The sequence below is a fragment of the Littorina saxatilis genome, linkage group LG17 (assembly GCF_037325665.1).
Source record: "Littorina saxatilis isolate snail1 linkage group LG17, US_GU_Lsax_2.0, whole genome shotgun sequence".
NCBI lineage: Eukaryota > Metazoa > Mollusca > Gastropoda > Littorinimorpha > Littorinidae > Littorina > Littorina saxatilis.
The window spans coordinates 20,246,786-20,262,210 of NC_090261.1; the positions used below are offsets into that span (position 1 = coordinate 20,246,786).

General features: G+C 44.1%; 1 protein-coding gene across 2 annotated transcripts in view; it reads left to right on the forward strand.

The window, feature by feature from the left end:
* LOC138952795 (protein phosphatase 1 regulatory subunit 27-like) overlaps positions 1–15,425 on the forward strand; it is an 80,793-nt gene that overhangs the window by 54,410 nt on the left and 10,958 nt on the right. For both annotated transcript variants that reach the window (XM_070324537.1, XM_070324536.1), the window contains exon 2: positions 1,468–1,839. In XM_070324537.1, the coding sequence (XP_070180638.1) occupies positions 1,668–1,839 (172 nt within the window). In that variant the 5' untranslated portion in view covers positions 1,468–1,667. The remainder of the gene's footprint in view (positions 1–1,467; positions 1,840–15,425) is intronic.

A 15,425-nucleotide genomic window follows, 5' to 3' on the forward strand; every position in this document is an offset into this window, starting at 1 on the left:
CACAAGCCACTGTAGTTCTAGCAGCTGTCATTTTCCAGTAGAAAATTCCTCCCTGGTCTACTCACAATGCAATATCTAAGCGAGAGGCATCTCTATGATGCTGTTAATCGAATAATTGTCAGTTTCTGTACCTGCCACGTTATTGAACACTTCAGAGCCAGGCAGCATCCAAAATACGGAATATGGCTGCCTGAAATGCGGGGTAGAAAATTGTCAGACACAGAAAAGTTAAGTCGAACGAAAGTCGAGTATGCGTACACGTAGGAGTTGTAGCCCATGAGGCCAAGAAAAAATTCTATGTTTCCGATTCCCCGACGGACAATTTTTTTTTCGTGACCCTGGAGGTACAAAACAAGAACAACAACAGTAGTTATTAAAAATCTCAAAACTCGATTTGCAGACTTTATCCAGCAAGTTTCTCTTTCCCGACATCCTGGGGACACAGCTCCAACGATTTCTGGCCAATAAAAAAGCCACATGCGTCAGTGTTAATAAACAACAAACATCATTCAATCCAAATCTAATGATGTTTTTTTTAAATAAACTAAAGAAATAAAAAGTGACCGTCCCTAATTTTTGGGGCCTTGTCATCAGAAACAAATAATTTATTTTGATGGTCCTAAACTCAGAGGAAGAAGACCTAGGCTGAAAACACATCCGTATTTGTTCCATTTTGGGTACTGAGGGACTAGAGTCATCAGTCCTGCCTGGCGTGCGTTTGCATGCTAATCAGCTGCCAATTAGGAAAGTTGACATTTGTGCTGGCGTGTGTTGGGGTCGTTAACCTCGGCTAAATTACCTTCTGATTGCTTTGACCTTCTTCATAGCTCTTGTTTTTCGGCTGAGAGAATCATAACCTCCAGTTTGAAATGACCTCGAGAGTAAATGAAGGCCATTGGACAACGTTTTCCTGGTGATATATAGCTCCACGATTTAGACATTTATCAAGAAAAATAGCTTATACATTTCATTCCATACCAACATGGTCATAGAACCTATGTAGAGACACAGTGCAACTGTCATTTGAACACAGTTATTGTATAACACGTGTTCTCCTCATTTAGTTTCGGTGTAATCGAGATTGATGAGAGCATTACTCGAAAACAGCCTTCTGTCCGTATTCAGTCAATATCGATTACATCACCGGCTGCTATCCGGATACCGGAACGCGGCAAGATTACTGAAATCTAGCTAAATCTTTTGGAAATCGTTGAGTGCGATCCGGATACTCCTCGTGGGTTATTAAGTCAAAAAGTAAGAAATGGAAAGTATGTGTGTGAAACATTACAGATGTCTGAGAAACAAAGGGACGTAAGTGCTCTAAATGCAGACGACATGTGTAACAAGAGCAAGTGAGAGTTATACGGGACCATTCTCCTGGCACCGGAGAGAATAATATGCATTGAAATGGAACAAGCGACTTTCATCCTCAATTTAAAAATCTCCCTTTGTTGTGTGTGTTTGCAGGGACTGGATGCGGGGGGTGGATGTGGCGGGTCCATAGCCAGGCGGCTGCGGGGCGGAGCTGAAGAACGCTCGCTGCTGTCCTCAACCTCCTCTCGGACACTCCTCCACCTGCCCTGTCCGATACACCACCACGCCTCGTCGGACACCGGCTCAATCGGACACCCGTGTCAGCGCTTAAGTGACCGGCCGCCCCAGTCAGTATGTCTCGCCGACTGAGCATCGCGGCGAAGCAGGAGCAGAGGAAGCCGCGTGTGCGCTTTCCTGATGAACTGGTCTTCCTGGACAGCATCAAGGAGAACGACCTCAAGGCCTGCAACGCCATGCTGCGCAAGGCCTCGCTCACCCTCGACATCAACGGGCTCAATAATGCTGGTGAGAGATTGGAGGGGGCGGGGGGGGGGGGGGGGGGGTGTAGGGGGAGGGAATGGTGAGCATGGTGGTGGTGGTTGATGGTGCTTGTTGTTGCCATATATGCGGTGCAAGGCCTCGCTCGCCCTCGACATAATGCTGGCGAGAGACTAGGGGGTGGGGGTAGTGATGTGGTTGATAGTTGTGGTGGTTGATGATGGTGGTTGGTAATAGTGCGCGGTGGTGGTGGTAGTCATAGTGGTTGTATTCGGTGTTGTTGTACTTGTAGTTATTGTTGAAAGTTGTGGTTGTCTTGATGTTGTAGCATCTTGCTGGTCAAACCTTGTTGCATTGTCTTTGATTGCAAAACAGTGGAGAGTATTAATTGGAATTGTGAGATTCTTGTATGTAAGTGTAACAAAAGATTCATGTCCTCAAATTCTACTGTCTAGATTTTGCTTTGTGCTGTCTCTGGTTGTGTAGAGAATGATGTGGGAGGATGCGATAGGGTGTGTGAATGATGGCATCGGCATTTTAGAGAGAAGCACACGGAGTCCATGGTTTTGAATTCAAGGTGACTGATCCCGCTGTGTGCAGAGCTCACCTGGCAGGTTTCACAGTATTGTGTTCAGCAATTTACTATTTACACACTCAAATTCTACAAAATAAATGTTGGCACACAATTCAAAGGACATGTTTTTCCAACAAAGTGAGTTTGTTACAACTAAAAACAGTAATTTTTGACTCACATGCGAAGCAAAAGTGAGTCTATGTACTCACCCGAGTCGTCCGTCCGTCCGTCCGTCCGGACGTCCGGACGTCCGGACGTCCGTCCGTCCGTCCGTCCGTCCGGAAAACTTTAACGTTGGATATTTCTTGGACACTATTCAGTCTATCAGTACCAAATTTGGCAAGATGGTGTATGATGACAAGGCCCCAAAAAACATACATAGCATCTTGACCTTGCTTCAAGGTCAAGGTCGCAGGGGCCATAAATGTTGCCTAAAAAACAGCTATTTTTCATATTTTTCCCATTTTCTCTGAAGTTTTTGAGATTCAATACCTCACCTATATATGATATATAGGGCAAAGTAAGCCCCATCTTTTGATACCAGTTTGGTTTACCTTGCTTCAAGGTCAAGGTCACAGGAGCTCTTCAAAGTTTGATTGTATACATATTTTGAAGTGACCTTGACCCTGAACTATGGAAGATAACTGTTTCAAACTTAAAAATTATGTGGGGCACATGTTATGCTTTCATCATGAGACACATTCGGTCACATGTGATCAAGGTCAAGGTCATTTTGACCCTTATGAAATGTGACCAAAATAAGGTAGTGAACCACTAAAAGTGACCATATCTCATGGTAGAAAGAGCCAATAAGCACCATTGTACTTCCTATGTCTTGAATTAACAGCTTTGTGTTGCATGACCTTGGATGACCTTGACCTTGGGTTAAGGTCACATGTATTTTGGTAGGAAAAATGTGTAAAGCATGTGAGTCGTATGGGCTTTGCCCTTCTTGTTTTTATAGTCCTGGTCCTTATTTATATCTAAAAACCAGGCGCAAAGCGGCATACCCTGAAAACGCAAAAAAAGCAATACGGTCATCCTATGCATGCATATAGCTCATATAGCCAAAACCGTTGAAGATAGAAAGACATTTATTGAACAAAAAATATGCCCCACATCATTCTTAACAAGTTTTGTTCTTGTATGTATATCAAAATATTGATTCTCAAATGAATGGTTTGAAAAAATACGACTTCCGGCAGACCTAGACGTTTTGAAGGAAAAAACCGTCTTTTTTTTCAAACCATTCCATGGCCATCAATATTTTCATATACATGTAAGACCAAAACGTGTTAAGACTGGTGTTGTGCATCTAGTTTGTTCAATAAATGTCTTTCTATCTTCAATGGTTTTGGCTAGATGAGGTAACAAGAGAAGGATATGGGCATTAGAATTACGTCAACATTTCGAGCATTGTCACAGATGAAACATTTACTGCAGGGTGCTCCTGATTAACAAACCGAGCAAAACTGAAAATTATTGAAGAGAAGACATGTCTGAACAGTTTATAAAGAGACAAGTTTGCAATCATTTGTAAACACCATTATTGTATGGAGGAGTAACTGTTCCCCTACCCCCTAAGAAGGTATTTCTGTCCGTCAACCACGTGAGCGATCGCCACAAATCGAGGCATCACTCGCATTTCAGTTTGGACACACCGGCTGATTGCAAATGCACAGTACGTGTTTCGACACTGAAACGTGACGATTGAGCGTCAAAATAGTTTCTTAAAACAGTCGAAAATGGAGTTAAATGTGACTTCAACACTCAGTGGCGATCGCTAGAGTGGCGATTGTTACTAGACGGACACTAGAAAACCTCAGAAAATGTAATTACTTTGCGATTTTTTTAACTGAAAAACTGTTGCGGTCTTTTTCTGTCGAGCGCGAGCGTCAACGTAAAACAACGTGAGGTCACTTCCTCCCCAAACGGTTAGTTTTTGAATGAAAAGAAAAATGTGGCGATCGTTACATTGTTTAGACGGACTGGATCGCAACTTTGAAACTCGGGTCACCGTGCGTCGATCAAGGGCAAATTGACCGGCAACATTATAACTCACTTCAAGGGTGCACAAACTTGTATTTACAGTATACAAAATTAGGTAAACTTGTGTTTTTGTCCTGTGAAATCACAATTAGTTTCGATGCTCTTGATATCGCTATGCGGACGGACAGATCCGAATCCCCATACATTTTTTTTGCGGAGCTAGTATAAGTTAGAATTTGTGTTATGGATATCGATTGTTGTTGAAAAACAATCATTTCAATGTGTTCTGGCACTCTCAACCACCAACAGCATTGATACTTGTGCATGTGTGTGTTGGAATTTAGTTCTTTGTTTAGTGATGCTGTGGCAAAAGTAAATTCATCCGTCCGTATTTTGACGATCGCCACCATTCACACGCACATAAATAAACACATTATCAAAAATTTCAACTTTTATTTTCAAAAAAGTATTTAAACAACAACTAGTTTGCATGTTAATACAACAAATACAGCAGATTCTCACAGATATGGATTTAAAAGACTAAGCAAATCTGAGACTATCAAAATGGCCTAATACCATGAAACCTGCCACATATAAATTAAATAAACCAGTGAAAAGAATCTCTCCGGTGTATTTTTTTTTACATTTTCCGCTAAACTCTCGTTCACACAATTATATCTCGTATAGTAATAATGTACATTATGGCAGCCAGCAAAATTGCTATTTTTTCCTTTCAAATAAAATGTGGCAGTAGATAACAACATTTTCAGCTGTTGGTCGTAATACGCATGTATAACAACCCAAACAGGTGTTTAATGGCCAGAATAGTGGGCCCACGTTCTGCATTGTACGGTCAGTTAGGCGGGGATGTAGCTCAGTCAGTAGCGCGCTGGATTTGTATCCAGTTGGCCGCTGTCAGCGTGACTGAGTTCGTCCCCACGTTCGGCGAGAGATTTATTTCTGAGTCAACTTTGTGTGCAGACTCTCCTCGGTGTCCGAACACCCCCGTGTGTACACGCAAGCACAAGACCGAGTGCGCACGAAAAAGATCCTGTAATCCATGTCAGAGTTCGGTGGGGAAACACGAAAATACCCAGCATGCTTCCTCCGTCCCGCAGTGGGGCACTGCGGTTATGAAATTAAAGGCCCCTCCTGTTTTTGGAACCGCAGGAGCTTTCTAGTTTGCTGTTAGGTAGATTTTTGGTTCCTCTTTCCTGTCATGCTCTCTTTTTCTTCATGAATTCTTTTCTTTTTTCTGCCTTCTTGCTCATTCACCTGTATTTTTTCCAAAAATCTCTTCTCTTGCCGCTTGTCTCGCGATTCATGTATAGTTTAATCTGTTAGTGTTCTGATGTAAGTCCAGCAGTAGATAGGTTAAGCCTATTTTAACATACTGGAAACTGGTAATCTTCCAGTAGGTATTAATTTAGTTTTACTAAAGCCTGCTGGGACACAAGTAATGGGTTAGTGCATTTGTAAACAGGAATCGCTTGACAAGTGGCCCCCTTCATCCCCCCCTTCCTCGTCCTGATATGGCTCTGCGTAGTCGGCTGGACGTTAAGCAACAAATAAACAAACAAACAAAATGCTTCCTCCGAAAGCGGCGTATGGCTGCCTAAATGGCGGGGTAAAAACGGCCATACACGTAAAAGCCGTGGGAGTTTCACCCCATGAACGAACAAACAAACAAACGGTCAGTTAATACGGGCCCAGCCCTACCCCCTGTGGGGGGGCTAACTGTTGTGTCTGTGGTCATTGATACTGTCAAAAACACCCCCCTCCATCGCAACCAACCCCTTATACAGCGGCTTTTTTCAAACCACTCTGTGACATCTTCCTGAGTTTTGTGTGGGGTGGAGGTGTGTGTGTGTGTGTGGGGGGGGGGGGGGGCACTGGTGGTTGGGGAAGGATAGTTTGAATGATCGAGTGGATTTAGACAGGGGCTTTTTGTCAGAACCACTCAAAGATATCTTCCTGAGTTTGTGTGTGTGTGGTGGGGTGGAGCCAGGGGATGGGAGTGAAATTGTATGAAAGGGTCGAATGTAAAGGGAGTTTCAAAGTGCCTTTTGTCAGAACCACTCTCGGACGTTCAAGGCTGTATGTGTGTGTGGGTTGTGACTGACTATTAGGGTTTAACGTCCTCTTAGACCAACTGGTCTATATTGGGACAGATATTGGTAATACGCTGAAGATATGGTGTGATACTTTGATTCGAACAAGCCCGCCGTGGCTGTCTTCTTCGACACACCAGCATTGGGATTGTCTCGTCAAAGTATCGAAATACGATCATGATAATCAGAGACGAGAGATGATGCATGCGTGTCTTCGTGTTTTCCAAGCCCTGAGACTTTCGCTGTGAACGTGGGATCTTTTTCGTGCGCATGTGTGCACACGGGGGTGTTCGGACACCGAAGAGAGTCTGCACAAAGTTGACTCCGAGGAATAAATCTCTCGCCGAACGTGGGGATTATCGAACCCACGCTGATAGCGACCAACTGGCTACAAAGCCAGCGCGCTACCAACTGAGCTACGTCCCCGCCCCTTGTGGGGGTTGTGGTGTAAAGGTATGAAAAGGCCGAGGGTAAGGGGGTTTGAGTAGGACTTTGTCACTGCCACTCCATGGCGTCTTCCTCTTGCTTCTTCGGAACGTACCAAGCAACACACACGGTAAAAAAAATCACATCATAATTATTGCGTGTTAAACGTGCCACAAAACGTTACATTCACAGGTACGTCGACCCAATGGTCTTTGAAGTGGACAGACTGGCAAACACTCATGGTACAGATCATCAATTTAGCTTAGAAAGCGTTGCTGTTCTCAATCTCTGGCGAACAACTATGGTTAACTTTTACCGTGTAGATCTCTCTCTCTCTCTCTCTCTCTCTCTCTCTCTCTACTCTCTCTCTCTCTCTCTCTCTCTCTCTCTCTCTCTCTCTCTCTCTCATTCTCTCTCTCTCTACTCTCTCTCTCTCTCTCTCTCTACTCTCTCTCTCTCTCTCTCTACTCTCTCTCTCTCTCTCTACTATCTCTCTATCCTCTCTACTCTCTCTCTCTCTACTCTCTCACTCTCTCTCTCTACTCTCTCTCTCTACTCTCTCTCTACTCTCTCTCTCTCTCTCTCTATCACTATCCTATCTCTCTCTCTCTACTCTCTCTCTCTCTCTCTACTCTCTCTCTCTCTATCTCTACTCTCTCTCTCTCTACTCTCTCTCTCTCTACGCTCTTCTCTCTCTCTCTCTCTCCTCTCTCTCTCTCTACTCTCTCTACTCTCTCTCTACTCTCTCTCTACTCTCTCTCTCTCTCTACTCTCTCTCTCTCTCTATACTCTCTCTCTCCACTCTCTCTCTCTATCTCTATCCTATCTCTATCTCTCTTTCTCTCTCTCTCTCTCTACTCTCTCTACTCTCTCTCTCTACTCTCTCTCTCTCTCTAATCTCTCTCTCTCTACTCTCTCTCTACTCTCTCTCTCTCTCTCTACCTCTCTCTCTACTCTCTCTCTCTTCTCTCTCTCTACTCTCTCTCTCTCTCTAATCTCTCTCTCTCTACGCTCTTCTCTCTCTCTCTCTCTCTCTACTCTCTCTCTCTCTCTCTCTCTCTCTCTCTCTCTCTACTCTCTCTTTCTCTCTACTCTCTCTACTCTCTCTCTCTACTTTCTCTCTCTCTCTCCTCTCTCTCTCTACTCTCTCTCTCTACTCTCTCTACTCTCTCTCTCTCTACTCTCTCTCTCTCTCTCTACTCTCTCTCTCTCTCTCTACTCTCTCTCTCTTCTCTCTCCCTTTCTCTCTCCCTACTCTCTCTCTACTCTCTCTCTCTCTACTCTCTCTCTCTCTCTCTCTACTCTCTCTCTCTACTCTCTTTCTCTCTACTCTCTCTCTCTACTCTCTCTCTTTACTCTCTCTCTTTACTCTCTCTATAATACTCTCTCTATAGAATAATGTGACTGGGTGAGACATGAAGCCTGTGCTGCGACTTCTGTCTTGTGTGTGGTGGACGTTAAATGTCAAAGCAGCACCGCCCTGATATGGCCCTTCGTGGTCGGCTGGGCGTTAAGCAAACAAACAAACAAACAAACAAACTCTCTCTCTCTCTCTACTCTCTCTCTCTCTCTCTCTCTCTGTACTCTCTCTCTCTCTCTCTCTGTACTCTCTCTCTCTCTCTCTCTCTCTCTGTACTCTCTCTCTCTCTCTATCCTATCTCTCTCTCTCTCTACTCTCTCTCTCTATCCTCTCTCTCTACTCTCTCTCTCTCTCTCTCTCTCTCCTCTCTCTCTCTACTCTCTCTCTCTCTACTCTCTCTCCTCTCTCTCTCTCTCCTCTCTCTCTCTCTCTCTCTCTCTCTCTCTACTCCCTCTCTCTCTATTTCTATCCTATCTCTCTCTCTATCTCTCTTTCTCTATCATCTCTCTATCTCTCTTTCTCTATCCTCTCTCTCTCTACTCTCTCTACTCTCTCTCTCTCTATCTCTATCTCTCTATCTCTATCCTATCTCTCTCTCTCTCTCTCTACTCTCTCTCTACTCTCTCTCTCTCTATACTCTCTCTCTCTCTCTCTACTCTCTCTCTCTCTAATCTCTCTCTCTCTATCACTATCCTATCTCTCTCTCTCTCTACTCTCTCTCTCTACTCTCTCTCTCTACTCTCTCTTCTCTCTCTCTCTCTCTACTCTCTCTCTCTCTCTACTCTCTCTCTACTCTCTCTCTCTCTCTCTCTACTCTCTCTCTGTCTACTCTCTCTCTACTCTCTCTCTCTACTCTCTCTCTCTCTCTCTCTCTCTCTCTCTCTCTCTCTAAAAGAAAAGGCGTAACCTTAAATCTTAATCCTTGTTAAATAAAGTTCAATTCAATTCAATTCTCTCTCTCTCTCACTCTCTCTCTCTCTCACTCTCTCTCTCTCTCTCTCTCTCTCTCTCTCTCTCTCTCTCTCTCTCTCTCTCTCTCTCGCTCTACTCTCTCTCTCTCTCTATCACTATCCTATCTCTCTCTCTCTCTCTACTCTCTCTCTCTCTACTCTCTACTCTCTCTCTCTCTACTCTCTCTCTCTCTCTACTCTCTCTCTCTCTCTACTCTCTCTCTACTCTCTCTCTCTCTCTCTCTACTCTCTCTCTGTCTACTCTCTCTCTCTCTACTCTCTCTCTCTACTCTCTCTCTCTACTCTCTCTCTCTCTCTCTCTACTCTCTCTCTCTACTCTGTCTCTCTCTCTACTCTCTCCCTCTACTGTCTCCCTAGGCTACTCTCTCTCTCTCTCTCGCTCTACTCTCTCTCTCTCTCTCGCTCTACTCTCTCTCTACTCTCTCTCTACTCTCTCTCTACTCTCTCTCTCTCTCTCTCTGTCTACTCTCTCTCTCTGTCTACTCTCTCTCTACTCTCTCTCTACTCTCTCTCTCTCTACTCTCTCTCTCTACTCTCTCTCTCTCTCTCTCTACTCTCTCTCTCTCTCTCTTTCTCTCAGTCTCTCTCTCTCTCTCTCTCTCTCTCTCTCACTCTCTCTCCCTCTCTCTCTCTCACTCTCTCTCTCCACAACCCCCACCCTACCCCTTTCGTCGTTGTACTTGGTTATTGTGAGTTGTCGGCATGATATAAATGTCGGCTCTCGCACTACATGACCTCCCACCCTTTCAGTGAACTGTTGCCACGGAGCACTCTCTATTGTGTCCATTCTCTGTTCCTTTCTTTTCATTTTGTTTTCTTTTGATCCGTGAGTTGTGATGCTTGTCGGCAGTCCTATAGCCATGCGATAAATTATGACGCTCGTACTTAAATGACTTGTCACCCCTCACAATGAACTTTGCTGTGAATTATCACACCTTACCATAAACGATCTGTCTGTCTGTCTGTCTGTCTGTCTGTCTGTCTGTCTCTCTCTCTCTCTACTCTCTCTCTCTCTCTCTCTCTCTCTCTCTCTCTCTCTCCCCCACCCCTCCCATTCTCTATTCTGTCTCTCTCCTCCCTCTCTCTGTTTTTTCTCTACCCCTCTTTTTCCCTCTCATCGTTTTTCCCCCCTCCCTATAACTCTCGCCCCGTCCCTCTCTCCCCCTATCTCTCTCTCTCTCAAACTTTGCTTTCTGTTTGTTTGCTGGTTTGTTCGTTTAATTTGTTTATTTGTCATGTTGTTTTACTTGTTTATCATTTATTAGTCATTTGTATTAGAAGTAAGGACCGGTTGTAAGAAAAGGCGTCGCCTTAAACCTCTATCCTTGAAAAATAAGGTTCCATCATCATCTCTCTCTTTCTTTTTCTTTCTTTCTTTTTTTCTCGCCCCCTCTCTCTCCCCATCACCTCTCTCTCTCTCTCTCTCTCTCTCTTTTTCTCTCTCTCTCTTTCTCTCTCTCTCTCTCTCTCTCTCTCTCTCTCTCTCTCTCTCCTTTTCTCTCGCCACCCCCACCCTACCTCAACCATCTTGAGCGGACAGCCGTAAGGACATCGTGTGTGACAGACAAGGCAGTACGGATTACATCCCCTCCCTGTCCTAGGGGTCTTAATTCTGATGCCCGGCGATAAAAAAAAAATCGTCTTGTTCTCTCCTAAGATACTACCGTTATGCGTTTTCCTTGTTTCCGGGGTGAAAGTGTGAAAGGTCGCGTGAGGTCGTGAACTTAGATGACCGGTGATCTTGATGGTCAAGATGTCGCGACCTCGGGACTCAGTTCACTAGGCGTGTGCTTGTCTGTTGGTCTTGTCATGGCGAGATAGCTCAATGTTTCTGAGAGAAAGAGAGAAAAAGATGCTATAAAATGCGTCCCACGAGATGTACGCTCCCTCCGGATTTCCTGTCTTTGTCCCTGTATGTCCTTGCGTTTTTGCTGCTCTCCCTCCCTCTCCCCTCCCTATCTGTCCCTGTGTCTGTCTCCGTCGTTGCTTAATACTCTCTCTCTCTCTCTCTCTCTCTCTCTCTCTCTCTCTCTCTCTCTCTCTCTCTCTCTCTCTCTCACACCACCAAAAATGATGTATACTGACAACCAGAACAGACTAGATTATGTTACACAGTGTGCGTTGACAAGAATATAATCCAAACATCACTTATCTAAATATGCTTTTTGATACCAGTAACCTGTGGTGTGCGGCTTGTTAGTTTGGCTGGACATGTTGTTGGTGTTGCTAACTAACAATTAAGAGACAACAGGGTTCTGCCTGGATAATAACATACGCAAGACGTTGTGTTGGAGGCGCGTGGTTTTACCTGAAGGTGTACAACTAATGGAGCTCGTGTGGCGCTTTGAGTGTATAATTAGTCATATCATTCGGCACGCGAATCGTATAGTCGTTTGTCATTATTTGTGGGTAAGACGCACGCACGATGTGTAATTTATGTCTAGACTGCGTCAGACCGTGGCAGGTTATTAAGCGCTTCACTTCATCATTCGGATAAAAAAAAAAGAAGTAACGGCAGCATCTCTGGTGTTTTTCATCTTTATCTGAAACAGCCGGCTTGATACGTACGCAAGCGCGCTTACGCACAAACACATAGACCAACAGAAAGACAGACAGACGCGCACGTACGCAAGCACGTACACCACACACAAACACACACGCATACATACACACACACACGATGAAAAGAGCAAAGTCGCTAAGATGTTTGGCAAATTTATCTCATAATATGTTTTCAGGCTCAACCACGAGATACGCTGTATCTCTGCTTGTAGGGGAGAGTTACTGATATCGTACCACTTAAGGACAAACAGCTCTATAACGCAACCATTTTATGCTAGGCACTTCAAATTCTCCATAAACACTCATCTCCTGTGCCTTCAACGTTCCGTATATTGTTTGCAATGAAAAAAACGCAAACTTGATTTCAGTACGGATTTTAAAAAATCATCCAAATGGTACGAATTACAAGACCAGTTCTGTAATGCGTACCTGTCAGTCACTTAATTATAACGTACTGGGGGTACGATATTAGTGACCTTGTGGTACAATATCAATAACTCTTGAAGCAGCGTTGAAGCCCATTCCGTTTGCAATGGCTGCCAGACATTTGTTCATGTCCTCTGATGTCCAGTTCGAGGGGGAAAGCATTTTTCTGAAACAACTTCAGGCTTCAGACTTCTTAATAAGTACTCCTAAATGTGTCATCCTGCATAGTCATTGTTATCGTACCACCGGCACTATATCAAGACTCTGGCAGGTACGATATGCGTGACTTCGGTAGGCTGGACAATAAGTAGATCTAGCCTTCCACATGTAAAGCAAAGGCCAATGTTTTGATCCAAATGCAGCCTACAATGTATAGTCAAGTTAATTTGCTCAGTTGTGTAGTCTTTGCATAGTCACACAAATTTGTCACTACAAAAATAACATCAAAATGCAAAAAAAGGGAATTTTTCTTTCTTGCTGGTGGTTTTCTCGCTAGCTGCTATGTTGACACCGGAAGAATGCTTCTTTCCTACGGGGTTCTCCCCACACTTCAGCAGGGGCTTCAGGCATTCGTCATTTCGCGGGAATGGGGGTGGTACGATATGGATAACAGGTACGCAATCAGTACAGGGCCGGACTACCGGGGGGGTTATGGGGGTTGCGCAACCCCCCCCCCCCCCTAGCCTAAACATGTACCTTACTTATTTAATTTTTTTATTATTGCTTATTTTATGCCGTTTCATGCAAGGAGCGACCATTTTCCTATCTCAGAATATGACCTACCCATCAGCTTCAGGGGGCTTTGCCCCCTGACCCCCACAAGGGGCTCTGCCCCTTGACCCCGCCCAGGGGCGGACGACGGGGGGGGGGGGGGGGTGGGGTGGGGGGTGTTTCTAGGGTTTCCGCCCCCACCCCCCCAGCCAAAAAATATTGAATGAGGTATGCATTTCTTTATTTTACATTGAGTTTCAATTTTTGGGGTATTATTCAGTGACAAAATCTGCTGCCTGAAACTGGTAATGATCATCCTCAGAATGCACCAGATTGCACCATGTTGCATCCTTTTTTTCAACATTTTCCGGGGGGACATGCCCCCGGACCCCCCTAGCAAGCTAGGCACTTTGCCCCGTCGGATTGGTGCTTCGCGCCTTCACACCCATATCTTCACAATATACTTTTGAACCCCCCCCCCCCCCCCCATAAAATGAACTGATCCGCCCCTGCCGCCAGGGGGAACATCCCCCTGGACCACCACTGGCAACCCCCCCCCCCCTCCTCTTAGCCTAGTCCGGCCCTGCAGTAACTCTCCCCTAGATCATGCCACACCTATACAACTTTCCACTTATTTTAAATAACAAATTTTCCTTGTTTGTACAGCAAAATAATCCGCACAGGACATAATTCGTTTGCAGGTTTACCACAACGTTTACACAGATTTTTCAAAAACTCTCTTCACAGAGATTACCCTCCTTTGCATGTAAAATCATCACATCCCCGCTTCTGTCTGTTTTCGCAGAGTTTAAGCTATCTTAATCACATCCCCGCTTTGAGATGATAACTGCCACATCTGGAACTGTCAACTGTTTCACAATACATCATCCCAATAGACAACAACACAGATAATTCCTCTTGTGCGGTAGCAGACACTATCAGTAATTCGGGATCGAGAGGAATAGGGACTGGCATACCATACCCCCTATCAGCCCCTATCCCAGGTAAGAAAGGCTTCCAGCGGCGGGTCATTGTAACCTGTATTAGTTTAAGGATAAGAAATAATCCTGTCAATGGGTACTTCACAGCTGTACAGAGAGAGAGAGAGAGAGAGAGAGAGAGAGAGAGAGAGAGAGAGAGAGAGAGAGACAGACAGACAGACAGACAGACAGACAGACAGAAATAGGAAGAGGGAGAGAGACAGAGGCAGCGAGAGACAGAAAGAGAGAGAGAGAGAGACAGAGAGAGAGAGAGAGAGAGAGAGAGAGAGAGAGAGAGAGAGAGAGAGAGAGAGAGAGAGGGAGAGAGAGAGGGAGGAAAGAGACAAACAGCGAAAGAGGGACGGAGAGAGAGAGAGACAGGGTGAATGACAGACCGAGAGACAGACAGAGCGATACACAGTATCAGAGAGATAAAGACAGAGACACAGTGACAATGAGAGAAAGAGAGACATCCTTTAGGTATTTCACCGTTTTACATTTGGAAAGAGAGAGAGAGACGGACAGACAGATATGAAGACAAACAAACAGACAGACAGACAGAGATATAAAGAGAATTGAATTGAATTGAATTGAACTTTATTTTACAAGGATTTAGATTTAAGGCTACGCCTTTTCTTACAATCTGTCCTTGGGACGCATAGACACACAATTATATATAATTAAAAAAAATTAAAAATTAAAAAGTTAAAAAGTTAACCAACAAAATGAGGTCGGAAAACGTGATAATAAAGATGACGATGATGATGATGATGACGATAATGATGATGATAATGATGATGATGATGATGATAAAGATGAGGCATGAAGAGCATACATATGTGGTTATTCATAAAATCAAATGCATACTATGCAGGTAATTGTAAATACAAGCTGGTGGCAATCGAACATGTAGCAATAGTGTAACAAAAATATATTCAGAATATACAATGCACAGCATATTTTTGACGTAATACTACGTTTGGTAAGTCAAAAGGCGTTAAACTACTCAGACATTAAGTGGTTTTTAACACATTTTTTAAAACTTTTTAATGATTTTAGGTGCTTAAAGGATGATGGAAGTGAATTCCAAACTGAAGTACCCGAAAAAGCAAGACTGGTCTTATACAGGTCAATTCGTGGAATTGGTGGGATCAAGTTGACCGACCCATATCTGTGGGTAGCTTTATGAAATAATGATGTAATGTAAATCGGCACTTTACCGTGATACAATTTATGCATGAAAATGGCTTTGTTTAACTTGAGATGCTTTTCCAGTGGAAGAAAGTTAAGCATTTTTAATTTTGTATCTGTTGAGGCATTATCCTTTACGATGAGTTTGGCCGAGCGACGATAGAGAGAGTCTAACTTTTTCAAGTGGACATCACTGCTGCCATCCCAGAGCGTCGAGACATAATTAATGTGAGGCATTACATGAGCATGGTGGAACATTTCCAGAGTCCTTCTGTCGGTATATTGCTTTAACTTGGATAAGAGGAAAACGTT